Source organism: Plecotus auritus (assembly GCF_963455305.1).
Source record: "Plecotus auritus genome assembly, chromosome: 11".
NCBI lineage: Eukaryota > Metazoa > Chordata > Mammalia > Chiroptera > Vespertilionidae > Plecotus > Plecotus auritus.
Window position 1 is genome coordinate 478804 of NC_137777.1, and position 17075 is coordinate 495878.

Below are 17075 nucleotides of genomic sequence, written 5' to 3' on the forward strand. Positions count from 1 at the left end.
GAAACATCAATGATGAGTCATAGATCAGCTGCCTCCTGCACGCCCCCTACTGGGGATGGAGCCTGCAACCCGGGCATGTGCCCTGACTGGAACAGAACCATGACCTCCTGGTTCATAGGTCAACACTCAACCCCTGAGCCACGCCTGCTGGCCGAGCTCTCCTGCTCTGTTCCGCTTTCCCATCCTGCCTCTGCCTCCGCCCCTGCAGCAGGCGGGGGCTGGTCTCGCACCCGGTGGAGCTGCCTCTGCTTCCTGGGCCCCCGGTGCCTTGGGAAGGGGTCCCACCCCCCTGGGCCACCCATGCCCAGGTTTGCGGAAGGCTTTCTCCTGGTTCCCTTCCCTTCCTCTCATGTCCCCCTGCCCTCAAGAGGGTCCAGAACCCCCCTTCATCCCTGCCTGGTCCAGAGGGAGGAACTCCCACAGCCACATCCTCCTCTCCCGTCCAATCTGCCTTCTGCGCTGCGCCCAGGCCTCAGCTCCACACTTGGCGCCAGGGGTGCAGGCACTGCCACAGCCCTTCCCTGCCAGCTCGGCTCCTTCCTGCTTCCTGCTCTTCCCCTCCGAGTCTCAGGGCCTCTTGCTGCGCCCAAGGGGAGCCTTGGGGCCTTCTGAATCCCCCCCTCAGCCAGGCAGCTGCCCCAGGGCCGGCAGGACTGACCGGGCAAACGGGAGCGGGCACTGGGAACCACCCAAGGAAGCAGCACGGCCAGGAGTGTGGGCAGGCCCAGCGGCCAGCATCAGTGGGAATCTTTAATGTCTACGCGTGGGGGAGCTGGGCCCGGCAGGCCTGGGCCGGCGGGGCAGGCAGCCGTCACCAGATGAACATGGGCTTGCCGTCGTCGTGCGCCAGCTGGCTGAGGCAGGAGAGCAGCAGCAGCGCGTCGGTGAGCATGCTGGGGTGCACCGTCTCCACCAGCACGCGCTGCAGGAAGTCCACGGTGTAGGAGCCACCCTCGGACACGGCCAGCTCGGGCCGCTCACGCAGGATGCCATAGGCATTCACCAGCTGCTCGGTCAGCGCCGGGTGCACCCGCCCGTTGTAGCCCAGGCTCTGCAGCCGGTTCATGATGCTCACGTAGCGCTGGGTGAGCGTCTGGCACAGCTCCTCATCCAGCTTGTGGTCATTGGGGTTCAGGGAGGCCTGGGAAGAGGGAGGGGACACGGTCAGGTGAGGGGCAAAGGTTCCCTAAGCCCCATCCCCGGATCCATCACCCCAGGGACTCAGGACCGAGCTGAGGACCGAGAGCGAGAGCGTGGCTGGGAGGTGGGGTTGGAGGGACAGTGAGGGAGCTCCGAATGCCCCCAGGGTTGCCTGACCCACCAGAAGCCGCTTGGGGGCTCTCCCCGGCTTCCTCCTGGCTCCCTGCCCTTCCTCTCATCTCTCCAGGCACCACCGCCTCCTCTGCACCCTGCACAGGCCCCTGCTGGAGTCACTCCCACCTCTCATGCTCACATGACCACCCAGGCCGGAGCCAGCCATGCTGCCCCAGCACGGGTCCTGCTGTCCCTCAGGTGTCTGCTCCTGGTGCCCGGGCCTGGGGACTGGCAGTGGCTGGGGGTGGTCTCCCCCTACAAGGTCTTCATCACCCTCGCCAGGTGGTGGCTGCGTCCTTCCATAGCATCTCACCACCAGTTCAGTCCCTCCTCCCCCCCGCCTCCTGCTGTGGCCTCCTGGACATATGACCTGGACAGTCACAGGACCGCAGGCTCGGAGGGCCCTGCGCTCTGCCGAGTGCTCAGCTGTGGCCCTGTATGTTCCTTTGCACTGGGTCCCGCACATGATGGACCTGTCACAGATGCGGTGGCCCCCAGGCCCGCAGAACTAAGGGTCGGACGTGGGCGTCCGATAGGGTGTCTCCCTGCCTGAGCCCTCAGTGGCTCCCACGCTCCCGCTCTGGGGGCCAGGGCCGACCCGCGAGGTTGTGGTCTGGCCCTGCGTGCCCCCTTCCAGCTACTCCCTAGATCAGGGGTGGGCAAACTTTTTGACTCGAGGGCCACAATGGGTTCTTAAACTGGACCGGAGGGCCGGAACAAAAGCATGGATGGAGTGTTTGTGTGAACTAATATAAATTCAAAGTAAAGGAGCGGAGGGGAGAGCAAGAGAACCCTCCGCTCTTTCGGCTCCGCGGGCCGGATAGAACAGCATCCGGCCCGCGGGCCGTAGTTTGCCCACGGCTGCCCTAGATGCTAGCTCCTTACCTGATGGGAAGGCTCAGACAAGAGGCTTAGGCATCGCCTCCTCCAGGAAGGCCCCTCTGTCCTCCCCGCAGGTGGTCATGTGAGCAGAGCACCGGGCTTAGGGCTGGGCTCAGCTGAAGTGACCGCTGACCTCTGGCAGGTGACACTAGAGCTCTAGGCTCTGCTCTTCACTTCCTGGGCAGCCTGTCTCCCTGATTCTAGCCTCCTCCCCAGGCCCCAGTGGGAAGGACTTCCGGAGCTCAGCCAACGGTGGAGGGTAAGCAAGGGCACTGTCACCCCAGGATGGCAGGGAGCACTGTGGGTGTGCACAGCTGCGGGCCGTGCCGGGAGGAGCCCCACGGCCTGCTCAGCCCGGGGCCCTGGCTGAGCTGCTGCTGCTGTGCGAGGTCTGGGGCACGGATCTCAGGACAGGAGCAGGAGGTCAGTGGGGACCAGACTGAGCCCCCACCCTGCAGGGTGCTGGGCCCTGGAGAGCCGTGTGGGCGGAGAGACAAGGCCAGGGCTGCCCCAAGGAAGTGACCCTTTAAGAGTGGAGCGGAGAGCATGTGGGAAGAGCAGGACAAGCACCCTGGGTCGGGGAGCAGTGGGCATGCCCCCCACCCAAGGTGCTGAGAGCAGAGCTGGAGGAAGGGCCCTGTCCTGAAGGGACGGAGGCTCTTGGTGGGCTTTGTGGGGGGGTTGGTTTTTTTTTAAAAAAATATATTTTATTGATATTTTACAGAGAGGAAGGGAGAGGGATAGAGAGCTAGAAACATCGATGAGAGAGAAACATCGATCAGCTGCCTCCTGCACACGTCCCACTGGGGATGTGCCCACAACCAAGGTACATGCCCTTGACCGGAATCGAACCCGGGACCCTTCAGTCCGCAGGCCCACGCTCTATCCACTGAGCCAAACCGGTTTCGGCTGGTTTTGTTTTTTAAAAGTTAGTTAATATTTTTATTTTGTTAATCCTCACCTGAGGATATTTTTTCCATTGACTGTTAGGGCGAGTGGAAGAGAGAGGGAGAGACAGTGAGAAACATTGATGTGAGAGAAACACTTCGATGGGTTGCCACCTGCACGCGCCTGGACCAGGGCCCGGGCCAGGGAGGAGCTGCAACCCTTGACGGGAATCGAACCCGGGACCCTTTGGTCTGCAGGCCAATGCTCTATCTACCGAGGCAAACCGGCCAGGGCGGCTCTGTGGTTTTAAATGCTCAAGCTGACCACTGTAGGGGATGGACAGGGTCTGGCCATAGAGGGCGAGGGCTGGGTTCGTCCACCCTGCAGGTATTGTCCGAGGCAGGCGGCGGGGGTGGGGGGGGTGGCAGACACAGGGCTGTGGCGGCTCTGAGACGGCTTCCCCGCCAGCTGCTGAGCAACAGAACCTCTCCCTCTGCCCTAGATCCCGCCTCGCCGTCCACTCTGGCTGGTGTTCCATAGTACCAGTTGTTACAGGATTTTACTGCCGCCACCCCCCCCCCCGCCCTAAATGCTTTATTTAAAAGCAAAATAAATGCAAAATAAAATGAAGTACTCAATCCAAGAAACAAACAGCCCAGCCCGTGTGTCTCAGCGGCTGAGCGTCGACCCGTGAACCAGGGGGTCCCGGTTCGATTCCTGGTCAGGGCACATGCCCAGGGGTTGAGGGCTGGATCCCCAGTGCGGGGCGTGCAGGAGGCAGCCGATCCATGATTCTCTCTCATCATGGATGGCTCTCTCTCTCTCTCCCTTCCTCTCTGAAATCAATGATAAAAAAAATAGACATATTTTTTTAAAAGCCTGGAACACACATCACACTTAACAGGAAGTGTTCCTCGTCCAGTCAGAAACAGGGTGAGGTTGCCACATCGTCGGCTTCCCGTAACGACTGCACAGAATGATTGTCTGCGTAGAAAACTGAGCTCATGGGAAGTGAGCCCTGAAAACGAGTAAGAGGCTTCGGCCGGGTAACTAAATCACCGCACAGAAGTCACAGACATTCCCGGAGCCAGCGAGGGGACTTGGGGAGCATCGAGGGCACCACGTTCAAATGAAAGACCGAGGGCCCCTTAACAACCGGAAGAGACAAGCGCGTGCGTCGCTGGGCACGGATGGACCCACTGGAACCAAAGTTGTTCCTGCCCCGTCACCCCCCAGGTGGATGGTGCACAGACACAGGGGCCTAGAGGAGGCGGCCGGGAGCACAGGGGGCTGTTTCCCCAGGGAAGGCCACATGCACGCCCCCTTCCAGTCTTGGGGGGGCCTGGGAGCCATTGCAGGGGCAGAGGGGGAATGCGCAGACCTGACCACGCTCAGCCGCTCCCCTGCCCTGTTCTCTGGGGAGTCGGTGCAGCTGGGGCCACGGCCTGCTGCTTGGTAGATGCCCCGGGCACTGCTGGCCACTTGGACAGAGCGCCGTCCTTGCTCCGTCCCAGGTGCCCTTGGGTGACACTGTGCTCACCTGGCTGGAGTGCAGGGCCCCCAGCAGCCCCTCAGGGGCCAGCATGCTCCCCATTCCTGCCCTGTGCCGGCAGGCCCTCTGGCTGTGAGTGGGGGGGCGGGGGGGGGGGGACAGGCACACACCTGGATTATCTTCTCGGGGATGTTGGAGACGGTGAAGCCATAGAGGCGCACGCGCTCCGGGAAAATGCTGGACAGGATCCTGCGGTCCAGCTGGAACGCGATCTCGCCCACCAACCGCTCCAAGGCCAGCTGCTTCGGCTCTGGGAACGGCAAGGGGTGGAGGGGGTGGGCAGTGGCGTGGTCTATCGCCCAGGCAGGCACCTGCGGGGGTCTCCGAGGGCGGCCAGGAGCCCCCAGACAGGAGTCCACCCCGGGACAGCACCGACCTCGGGGGGTCTCAGGGAACTTGCTGGTCTTGCGGTGAGCCAGCTTCCGCTCCAAGTCCAGGATGCTCTTCCGAACCGTTTCAGGGCCGCGTGGGCCGTTGACCGAAGCAGGGGAGGAGGAGGTTCGGGGTGGGGAGAGGGGGTTTCGTGGCGGGGAGTGGGAGGTAGGTGCGGGCCGGGTGGGGGAGTGGTTCACTCCGGTGGCGGAGGCGGAGTGGGTGGTACCCTGGGCGATGTGGGCGGTGTTTGAGGGGCTGTGACTGGTGGCAGCTGGGGGAGCAGGATCAGGGGCAGAGAGGACGGTGGGGGAGGCATTTGGGGTGGTGGGGACTAGGGCAGCCGCTGCTTGTCCCTGAGGGGGACCCGGCTGAGTCTGGGCCTCTGAGGTGCTGAAGGAGAAGGCGGTCACGGAGCCTGGCGTGCCCACGGCGCCGACAGGGGTGGAGGTCTGGATGGGCCCACCCACGAACGTCATGCTGAAGGACTCGGGGTCCTGGGTCGGCAGGGGGTGCTCGGTGGAGAGTGGGACTGGTGACAAGGTGGGGCAGAAAGGAGAGGAGGAGGGTAAGGGCGAGGTCGGACCAGAGACCGGCCTGTTGGGGAGTCCCTCCCCGCCCCCCCCCCCCCCCCGCACCCACCACTTACTTTTGCCGGTGGCAGCAGGCCCCGCAGCGCCCGCGGAGGGATGGGGTCCAGAGGCGGATCCTTGGAGGGGCTCTGCCAGCCGCACCCGGGGGGCCTCATTGGTCATAGGGTTGGCCAGAAGGTTCTGAGAAACACCTGGAGGGGCAGCCGTGGAGGTGAACAGGGGACCCACCAGGGGGCTGCTTGGCGTCAGGGGGCCGGTCGAAGGCAGGCCCATGGAGCTGGTCAGCGTGCCCGCCGGGGACACCGTCATGGAGCCGCTCAGGTGGCTGTGTGGCGTCAGGGAGCCGGTGGAGGGCAGGCCCAGAGAGCTGGCGATGGCGCTCGGCACGGGCATCGCCAAGGAGCTGGCTAGGTGGCTGCCCAGGGGGCTGTTCAGGAGGCTGGCGAGCGTGCTGTTCTGCGACAGGGGCCCTGGGGAGGGCAGCAGCATGCTGATGGGGCCTGCGGTGGGGCTGAGCTGGGGGCTGTTCAGTATGTCGGCCGTGGACGGCAGCCCCACAATCCCCACTTCGTCCAGGACAGGTTCATTGGCTGCGGCTGGGGCCGGGGGCAGGAAGACACCTGGGGGACACAGAGAAAGCACTGAGACCCCCTTGGGCCCCCGGGGCAGAGGGCTTTCTCCCGAGGGTGGCAGGGCCTGGACCCAGGTGCCCATCTACCTCTGAGGAGATGACCAACCTCTCTGAGCCTCACCTCGCCAGGTGGGGGGACCCTCAGGGAGGCCAGAGCTAGAACAGGTGTGAAGCTTCGTGTGGTGCGTGCCCTTGACTGGGAATCGAACCCACAACCCTTCAGTCCGTGGGCCGATGCTCTAACCACTGAGCCCCGGCCAAGGGCTGTCATTGATAAGTAATTGATTTAGATGTGTGAGTTGAAATCTCCTGGGTTTTAGGACAGTTTCAGAAACATAAAGAGAATTTTAGGTTCGTTGCATTTACATGTTTATTTGATGTGTACGAATTACTTAGTGTCCAAGGAGGACTGTTTGTTACCGCGGACAATTTAGGTTCAAAAGGGAGGCCAGTGCTTTAGATTTGCAAATGTCGTTTACAGTGTTTTCAACAGTTTAACGGAAGGGATTCACTGTCCCCAGGGCTCCCAGCGGGGCACTCCGTCCTTCCCGGGAGACCAGGATGGGGAGTGGCCCCTCGGGTCTCCCATCCTCACTGCACAGGTCAGGTCGGGGCGCGCCTTCGCACTGTCCTGACCTCCACCACACCACGTCCGTCCCCCACCGGCCTCCACTGGGCTGCAGCCGCCTCCACGTGGTCCCTCCCGGGTCTGCCCATCTCCCGCGGCCTCTCCGGCCTCGGAAGCCCCGGTCCATGCAGGGACAGAGCGGGCAACAAGGTGGCTGGAGGGGCGGGCCCTGACCTGGCAGAGACCCAGGTAGCATAGGGGCCCTGCACGGGGCGGGGCTAGAGGCGGGGGCGGGGCCCGCCATGGGGCGGAGCTAAATCAGATAGACATGGCTGTACACGGGGCGGGGCCCGCTATGGAGGCGGGGCTAGAGTATTGGGGCGGGGCTACGGCGAGGGGCGGGGCCCGCGGTGAGGGCGGAGCTATAGTAACAGGGCTGGTCCGGGTGGGCGGGGCTCCGCATGGGGCGGGGCTAGGGGCGGGGCGGAGCCCGAGCGGCTGGACGGGAGGACGCCCGCTTCCGACGCCTGCGGACCAAATGGGGAGGCGGGACGCCCTGAAGGTAGACAGTGAGCAAAGGCGGCTCTAGCCAAGTTCTGAGGGGCCTGAGCAGCGGGAGGGGGGCCAGGGAGAGGGGGCCAGGGGCGGCCTGAGGGGAGACGTCCTGAGGGGAGACGGGGGTCCTGAGGGGAGATGGGGGGCCTGAGGGAGGGGGTCCTGAAGAGACAGAGGGGCCTGCGCTGGGGCCCAGGGAGGAGGACGCTGAGGGGAGGGCCTGAGCCCTCATGGGGTCCTGGTGGTTCCTGGTCCCACAGGGCCGCCCCCCTCCACCTGCGAGTTAATCCAGCCCCAGCCCTCATTCTCCTCTGACCCCGGGCGGGTCACCCACTCTGACCCCGGGCGGGTCACCCACTCTGACCCCGGGCGGGTCACCCTCTCTGACCCCGGGCGGGTCACCCTCTCTGACTCCCAGGTCACCTTCTCTGACCCCGGGCGGGTCACCCACTCTGACCCCCAGCGGATCACCCTCTCTGACCCCGGGCGGGTCACCCACTCTGACCCCCGGGCGGGTCACCCACTCTGACCCCCGGGCGGGTCACCCACTCTGACCCCGGGCGGGTCACCCACTCTGACCACGGGCGGGTCACCCTCTTTGACCCCGGGCGGGTCACCCACTCCGACCCCGGGCGGGTCACCCTCTCTGACTCCCCGGGCGGGTCACCCTCTCTGACCCCGGGCGGGTCACCCACTCTGGCCATCGCACTCATAGCCCTGCCACGTGGCCTGTTTCCTCTGCAGCCAGCAGCCCAGCCGTCCCCACGTCCCTCCGCAGGCCCCCCTCTTGCTGAGCTGCCTCAGCGCGGGCCTCCCCCCACCAAATGCTGCCGGAGAAGGGGGCGCTGCCTTAGGACCCGCAGATGCGCCCCTTTGGGCCTCGGCACAGGGAGCCGTTCTGCCCAGGCCCTTCCCCTGCCTCCTCCCCTCCGTCCCTCGCTTCCCCGTCCTTCTGTCCCCCCCCCCCCGCCCCTCCCGCTCTCAGAGGAAGACATTTTTACGGAGAAAGCGGCGTCATGCTCTGGAGTCCTGGTTGCACCTGGCGTCCTCCCGCCCTGCCTGCCTAGATGCCCTGGCTCCTTCCCCCCAAACCAGCAAACTCGGGGTCTCTGCGCTCCTGAAAAGCCACTCTCGGTGCCTCGTGAAAAGCAGCCTCCCCTTGTTCTCACTCCCTCTCCCCTCATCCTGGCCTCTCCCGCCCAATCGCTCCGGCAAGGCCATGACGCCAAGTCACCAGCCTTCTTCTTCGTCTCTTTTCAGTCCTCACTCGAGGGTATTCCCCATTGACTTTTAGAGAGAGTGGGGGAGAGGGAAAGACAGAAGTATCGACATCCATGTGAGAGAGACACGTCCATCGGTTGCCTCCTACACGCGCGGACGAGGGCCTTGACCGGAACCAAACCCAGGACCCTTTGGTCCGCAGGCTGACGCTCTGTCCCCTGAGCCAACGGGCCAGGCCGGGGCTCGCTAGCACGCTCCCTGCGGGCCCTCTCCTCGGCTTCCGTTTGCCGCCGCTGCCCCTGGGAGCTGTCTCTTGGATTCCCCAGCGGCACCACGGCTGGGGCTGCGTCTCCCCGTGTGCCTTTGCCGGGTCCCCACCTGCCCTGACTCGGGACTGGCTCCTCCCTCTGCTCTCACTGTGCTCTGTCCTCAGATGCTCTCGCCGCCTCCTGCAGCTTCAGTCATCAACACAGAATCCTTTCTCTCTGGCCTTGACCCCTCCTCTGCGCTTCAGGCCCCTAACGACCACACGGACAGACGTCCTGCGAATGTCCGAAAGTCAGTGCGTCCCAAATAGAAGGAAGGCGTCCCCTTCCCCCCAAACCGCAGGTCCCTCTCCCAGGCTCACCCTGGCCAAGAGCACAGAGAGAGCCCGCGTCCTGGCATGTCAACGTCATTCAAAGCTGTCAACTGAGCGAGCAAAGTGTTAAATGATGGTCTCGCTTCCTACCTGACTAATGCACCTGGGTAACAGCCTGAAAGGTCAGGGTTCAATTTAGGATTTTGCCCCTGGAGTTCTGTGCCACAATGTGGTAGCTTGGGAAGAGCTGTCCCCCGCCCCCATTTCTCACCCCTTTTCTTCCCATCTGGGCTGGGGGGGCAGGGCTGGCACATGTTCTGTGAGCACCCACAAGCACTCCCCCCCCACCCCGTATTCCTCCTAAATGGGGATGGGCTAGAGCTCTGGCCGGAGGGTGTAGGAGGGAGAGCTGTGCACAAGAGTCCAGGGCAAGAGAAGGGGGGTGGGGCCAGAAAGAGGAATTGAGGGCCAAGTTCACTAGAGGAGATCGAGAGTAAGAGCCTGACCCCATGAGGAAGGCCAGTCACAAGGAAAACAGGCAGGGTGAGGCAGTGGCCCAGAAAGGGCCTCGGGGGCAACTCAAGGGTTAGGCTTAGGCTTAAGGTTAGGGCTGGGGTTGGCTGGGTTAGCATGAGGGTTAGGGTTAGGGTTAGGGCTGGGGTTGGCTGGGTTAGGGTGAGGGCTGGGATTGGCTGGGTTAGTGTTAGTGTTAGGGTTAGGGCTGGAATTGGCTGGGTTAGGGTGAGGGTTAGGGCTGGAATTGGCTGGGTTAGCATGAGGGTTAGGGCTGGGATTGGCTGGGTTAGGGTGAGGGTTAGGGTGAGGGCTGGGATTGGCTGGGTTAGTGTTAGTGTTAGGGTTAGGGCTGGGATTGGCTGGGTTAGGGTGAGGGTTAGGGTTAGGGTGAGGGTTAGGGTTAGGGTTAGGGCTGGGATTGGCTGGGTTAGTGTTAGGGTTAGGGTTAGGGCTGGGATTGGCTGGGTTAGTGTTAGGGTTAGGGTTAGGGCTGGGATTGGCTGGGTTAGGGTGAGGGTTAGGGTTAGGGTTAGGGTTAGGGTGAGGGTGAGGGTTAGGGTTAGGGTTAGGGCTGGAATTAGCTGGCTTAGGGTAAGGGCTGGGATTTGCTGGGTTATGGTTATGGTTAGGGTTAGGGTTAGGGTTAGGGTTAGGACTGGGCATGGAGAGGTCTCTAGTCCCAGGAAGGGGCGCCATCAGTCACTCAGCCGCCCCAGCAGGAGCTGCAGAACATTCTGGACTTCCTTTTTCACGCCTCACATCCAAGCAGCTAGTTTTCTTACAAAATAACTTGAATCAGTTTTTCTTCACTGCTAGTTCACGCCCTCCTCTCCCACCTGGGTGATCGATCACACAGCCTCAGCTGACCCTTCTCCCCGCCTCACTCTTTCTCCCCGATTCCATTTCCCCACAGCAGCCGGGATGGTCTTCCTGAAGCACAAACATGACTCCGCTCCCTTAGGCATCACCAGTGTTTGCCTGTTGCCTTTAGGAACAGGGCCGAGCTCCTGAGCGTGGCGGCACTCGCGTCCTTGGCAACGGATGCCTGCTGACCTCTCCAGCTGCACTGTTCACCTCTCGTTGGCCCCAACACACACACACAACCCCACACACATACACACGTCAAACACATTAGCACACACAGCATAAATACACACCTTCATACATATCACACATAAAAACACACACACACTATCACACAACTCACAAAACAGTCACACACACCATACATAGCACACTTTCATGTACTCATAGCACACACACTTTCCCACGCTCACAACTCTCTCAAGGTACATATACCACATACGCACACACACACACATCCTATCTAATGAAGAGGGAATATGCAAATTGACCATAATGCCATAACAAGATGGCTGTGCCCATAGTGGAGGCCGAGTTCCCATAACGAGCCTTAAGGAGCAATCAGCAGGGACCTGCGGCTGTGTGGTGCTGGGCTGGGTCAGGGGACCTCAGGCCGTGCCCCCGACCCCAGCACCAGGCTGGGGGACCTCAGGCTGTGCCCCCCACCCTGGCACCAGGCCAGGGGACCTGAAGCCATGCCCCATGCTCTGGCACTGGGCCATGGGACCTGAGGCTGTGCCCGCCACCCCGGTGCCAGGTGGGTGGACCTGAGGCCGCACCCCCTGCCATGCGGGGCTTGACGGGGGGGACCTCAGGCCACGCCCCTGGCCTGCGCTAGGGGACCTCAGGCTGCACCCCCTGCCCAGCAGGGCTTGATGGGGGTGGGGCTGGCTGGGTCTGCATCTAGCCCAATCGGGGAGGGGCCAGCTGGGTCTGGGTCTCACGCAATTTCGAGGCACACATGGGTGGGTGGGGACTTGACTCTGGTTCCCGTGGTGCACCCCAGACTCTGACAAGAGGAAGATTTTCATATACATTTTACTAATTTCCTTTCATCTCTGACACTTCTATTATAGAGAAAGGGCGAATAGCAATATTAAAATATTTCCTCTAATTAATTCCCTTTTGATGTGCACGAATTTCGTGCACCGGGTCACTAGTTCTCATATACACATGTACCACACACCCTAGTCACATACCTGCCCCACACACTGCATACACATGCCACACAATACACATACACGTCACACTGTACACTACACATTCATGGACCACACACACTGGCACCCCACATTCACATGCTTGCACACATGTGCTAATGGCTGAAACAACAGGTCATTCACATCACACATGCTCATTGTCTCCCCCCCAATCAATACCCACACCCACACCCTCTCACACACAGACCACACACTCAATACACAACACACACACCCCCACACACGGAGCCCTGGCTGTCACCACACTGATCTGCTTCTCATTCCTGCACCTCCAAGGCCAGACCTTCCACAAGTTGCTCCTCCTCCTGGAACGTCCGCTGCCCCCTTCGCCACTAGCTGACTGGGCTCACCTCCAGAAAGCCTGTCTTAGCCCCCTAAGCTTGACCCTCCAGGAGCTGGAAAACCAGAAGTGGCCCAGGATTTTATTAAGAACCAAACCTAAGTGCTCGCTTCGGCAGCACCTATCCTAAAACTGGAATGATACAGAGAAGATTAGCATGGCCCCTGCGCAAGGACGCCACGCAAATTCGTGAAGTGCTCCGTATTAAAAAAAAAAAGAATCAAATTTAAGAGGAGAAGGCTTGCTTGGTTAGCCTGGGGGTGAGAAAGCAGAATCTAGTTTCTTAAACTATGAGATTTCTTCAACCTTGAACCTCCCTGTGCAGTGAGGGGCCGCTGAACCTCTCAAAAAAAGGGGCCTGTGTGCTTGTGATCAGTCAGCGGGGACGGTTGTTGGACGGGTCCCGTGCCACAGCCAGGGTGGGTGGCAGGGAACCCAGCGGGTCGGTAACTTTCCCAGAGGAAAGGAGAGAAGGCTGTGAGCTGGAACTGGGGAAGGAGCCCCACCTGAGGGCTCTAGCATCCTGGTGGGAAGGACAAGTTCTGAACCAGAAATGTGTCGAGTGTGGAGCGAGCTACGTTCCAGGGACTCAGTGGGCCTGCCAGCGCCTCTGGGGTGGGGGGGTGTCCCCGCTTCTAGGAGAGGGCCGAGGCCCGCAGTGGGCAGGCTGGCTGAGGGCGGAGGGCCCGGAGCCGCCTGGAAGCAGCAGTGGTTACGCTGAGCCAGGCGGGCTAAAGGTGCTCTTGGAACTCAGAAAGAGAAGCGTTTTCCGTCCCAAACGGACGCAGAGGTTCAGCAGGATGTGGCACCTGTGCCCTTTCTACGACAGCAGTGCCGGGCCGCTGCCAAGGGGGCTGTGGGGTTCAGGGCAGAGACGCAAAGAGCAGCGTCCTCTCCGGAAAGGAGCCGATTCACACCTGAGCGAGCAGAGTGGGCCCCCCCCCCACCCCCGCAGGCTGAGTGACAGGACAAGAAGGAGGTTGTAAGGCAGGAGGAGGGGCGGGCATTTCAGCACCTCCTAGCCCTGTAGAACCATTACCAACACACTGTGACAGCCACTGACTCCTGTTGCCACACCCCGAGATCTTGCACCCCCAGAAATCCTCTCTCTAGTCTCTTTAACGCCAACCGCTTTCTGCCCACCGTTTTCCATTCTGCTGGCACCTGCCTCCTTCCTGCCACCACATTCAGCTAGCTATGGGGCCGCTTGGGTCTCCTGGCCTCTGAGTGCCCTCCCGGCTCAGCCCCTAAGCTCCAGGTTGCACGCCACAGGCCATCACGTCACCTGCTCTTCTGAAAACACCTGTAACGTCTTTGCCCCATCTTGTCTCGCCCGACTCTGGCCATCTCCAGCCCCAGGGTTCTGTGGCCCACTAAGTCCCACACCTCCAGCTTCCGTCCTGGTTTCTGCCCTTGGCTTCTGGACTTGGGTTGTCCATCGCCTACTGACCATCTCTGAGGGGAGAGTAACGGGGGAGAGGGACAGGGGTGCTGAGGAGGAGGGACGGAGGAGAGGAATGGGAGGCTGAGCGTCAGTGACATGTCGGATCCTACACATTTGGATTCCAGAGCTGGGAAATCCGTCGTGTATGGAGCTGTTGGGAAGTTTAGCTCGAGGGAGGCGTGTGGGACTGGTGGATGGGACTGGTACCCACTTTTGCCTTTTGATTCTAAGGGTCCTGTGTCCTTACCCTTCCCTCACCTGGCGGGGCCACTGCCTACCTGTGTGTTTTTATCTACCAGGGGTCCTCAAACGACGGCCCGTGGGCCACAGGCGGCCCGCCGAGGACATGGATCCGGCCCGCCGGGTGCCGCTGCCTGTCCTGCTTAGCAGCCGACGTGTCCCGGGCCCGCAGTGCGCATAGGAATTTGTTCATAGTTTTTTTTTTTTTTTTTAAACTATAGTCCGGCCCTCCCACGGTCTGAGGGACAGTGAACTGGCCCCCTGTTTAAAAAGTTTGAGGACCCCTGATATGCCCTTCTCCCCGGGACTCCCGAGACCCCCGGCATAGTCTCTCCTCTTTATTGCGGCCTCACCCTTTTCCCTTCCTGCTCTCCTTGACTTCAGGCCTCGGATAGTTACCCTGGCGTTGAGAAGGTCCACTTGGCGCCTCACCGAGCCCGCTGCTGAACCCGCTGCCGAACCCGCTGATGCCCAGGGCACCTGCTTGCGTCTTGATTGCCGACTTAAGCTCGTGATTCTCCCGAATGAGCCGCACCAGCTTCTTCAGTTCCTCGTTTTCCCGCACCAGCCTCTCGATCTGATGCCGAAGCCCCTCATAATTGGTGAGTAGAGACATGCCCCAGGGCAGCGGGAAGGGCGCGGCCCACCGGAGGGGGCACTGCACCTGGAGGCTGCCCAGGGCCCCGGGCCTTGCCCGGCCTGGAGGAGGGCGCCAGAGTTTGCAAGTTGCAAGGCTGGCCCAGTGGGTATTGTGAGGTCAGAGGCTGTCTAGACAACTTTACTCTCAGGGTGACCCCCTCTGTGAAGCTTCCTCTCACCCACGGCAAGCTCGTCACTGCCCCGGAGGCCGCGATTCCTCTGCAGAGGCACTCTGTGTCAGGACGCTTACCTGGCCCTGTCCGGTCAGCTCATTAAGGCCGTTCTACTCTCTGTGTGTTGAAGGCAGGGATTTGTGGGACTCCCCAGAGTTCGGCAAAGGGCCTGGTGCAGTGTAGGTAGGTAACCAGCGAACGTCTATTGAATGAAAACTCATCGCCTCCCTCCTGGCCAGGGTGGCCTTTCCTTCTGATCTTGGGCACACCCAGGTGTAGCCTGTCAGCCTTCACCTGGGGACCTTCTATGGACATCTAGACACCTGGACACTGGGCCATGCTTTCTTCTGGCCCCAGTGATCGGAGTCTTTCTCTGACTGCCAGCCCGGGGCCTTCCTGGTCCAAGCATCTGGCTCCCTATAACTTGGAGTTTTCCATTTCTGGTGACTCGAGCTCCCCTCTTCCAAATCGCCCGCAGGGCCCCCTCCGCACCCATACCTCCATTCTCTGGCTCCTTGGATTTTCCTGACTGTGGTCCTTCAAGAACCCGACCGCATTCCTCGTCAGGTTCCAAGAAGTCAGACCTCTGAGTCCTGATTGCGCTTCCTTTTTTTAAGTGCTACCTACACAGACAACGCTGTGGGCCTGACCTTGGGAGTCAAGCGAGGCCGTGTCTTCACGATCTCCATGGGCTCTGCGGGCATCTGCTCTCCAGCAGAAGAGGATGGTGAAGTCCAGGGTGAGGCCAGAGGGCACACTCCTAGTAGGAGGTTGGGGGCGAGGACGAGGTTGGAGATCAGCCAGGACTGGGGTCAGTCTGAGCTGAGCATTCTACCTGGACCTCACAATGGGGGCAGGGGGGGCTTGCCCCCACCCTCCTCCGACACCCTGGACTGTAACCCTGCCTGAATCACTCTGGCCCTGGGAACCACTCCGCCCTTCAGCGGAGAAGACCTCTGCTCGTGGTAGAACATCTCTGCTGGGTTTCCCCTTTAGCCTGCTCAGTCCCCTCCTCCCTCTCGTCTTGCCCCACTTGTTGGCCTCTCCTGGGGCTGATGCGGTCTTTACCATCTGGGATGGTTCCGTCGTATGGGTCAGCTGGGCTGGGCTGTGGTGCCCAGGTGCCGGTGTGAGGTACTTTGTCGATGTGTTTGACACCGACCGTCATCTGGCTTTAAAGAAGATGACTCTCACGTGGGTGGGCTTCAGCCAGCCCAGTGGTTGGCAAACTGCGGCTCGCGAGCCACATGCGGCTCTTTGGCCCCTTGAGTGTGGCTCTTCCACAAAATACCACGGCCTGGGCGAGTCTATTTTGAAGAAGTGGCATTAGAAGAAGTTTAAGTTTTAAAAATTTGGCTCTCAAAAGAAATTTCAATCGTTGTCCTGTTGATATTTGGCTCTGTGGACGAATGAGTTTGCCGACCACTGAGCCAGCCAGTCGCAGGCCTGCCATGCAGCACACTGAGGGTTTCCAGGGACGAAGGATTCTTTCTCAACCGTCCTACAAATCCCGTCGGAGTTTCCGGCCTGCTGCCTGGCTCTGCAAATTTCGAACTTGCCAACCCTGCCATTGTATGCGCCAATTCCTTCAAACGAATCTTTGAATAGATAAGAACTCTCACTGATACGTCATCTCTGTTTCCCTCTGCATCACGCTTCTTTCCTCCAAAAAAACAAACAAAAAGTATTGAGCACCGACTGCGTGTCAGGCACTGGGTTAGGAGTTGGGGGTTCAGTGCTTGTCACAATGGGGCACTGGCCCCGCCTTACGGACCGTACAGTAGAGCGGGGAGCAGCTGTGAACGGAGTACTCACCGGCAACTGTCGAATGGGCATGGTGATACATGCTGCTTGCTTTGCTGGGAGAGGGCATCGTGGGCGGGTCGGACCCGGCCAGGCCAGCTCAGGGCAGCCTTCCCTGAGGAAGTTCTGAGCGAGATGCCATGGAGGGCTCTCTGCTGTGGGAATGCAGAGGCTGCCGGGCAGTGGCCTCCCTGAAGGAACTAAAGGGGCTGGCATGGGAGGGGGCAGAGGAGGGGATGGGACATATGGGGAAGGACGCAGGCCGTGATAAGGCCTTCTGGCCCCAGGCTGATGTGGATCTTCATCCTAAGGGCCCTGGGAAGCCCTTGAAAGGCTTAAGGGAGGGGCTGTGGGAAGGGGCTGAGGGGAGGGCAGCTCTGACCCCAGTGGAGTGAGACGTGGGCGGAGGTGGTGGACGTTCGGCGGGTACTGGTGGACTGGTCTTGGGCATGAGCGAGAGCCAGGACGGCCTCCTCGTTTCTGGTATGGGTGCTGGAGCTGCGGGGTCACCGTCACCCTGCTTCTGCCTCCAGCCTCTCCATAGGCCTGCAGGGCTCAGGAGAGACCCCCAGGTCCCCGGCACCTGAGCGGGAGCCCTCGGCCTTTCTGAGCTCTTACCTTCTCCCGCTCATCTGCTCTCTCTCAGTTCCTCTCATTACAACTGTCTTACCTGTGCTGTT

The 17075-nt window shown here is 61.0% G+C and overlaps 1 protein-coding gene across 1 annotated transcript; it reads right to left on the reverse strand.

Moving 5' to 3' along the window:
• Positions 1 to 811: 811 nt before the first annotated feature.
• Positions 812 to 14396, reverse strand: SPATC1 (spermatogenesis and centriole associated 1; the record flags this gene model as incomplete). The annotated part of the gene is made up of 5 exons (XM_080646477.1): positions 812 to 1141; positions 4747 to 4886; positions 5013 to 5540; positions 5658 to 6221; positions 14180 to 14396. The coding sequence occupies 5 exons, from the start codon at positions 14394 to 14396 to the stop codon at positions 812 to 814; spliced, it is 1779 nt and encodes a 592-aa protein (XP_080502603.1).
• Between the last annotated feature and the right edge of the window lie 2679 nt (positions 14397 to 17075).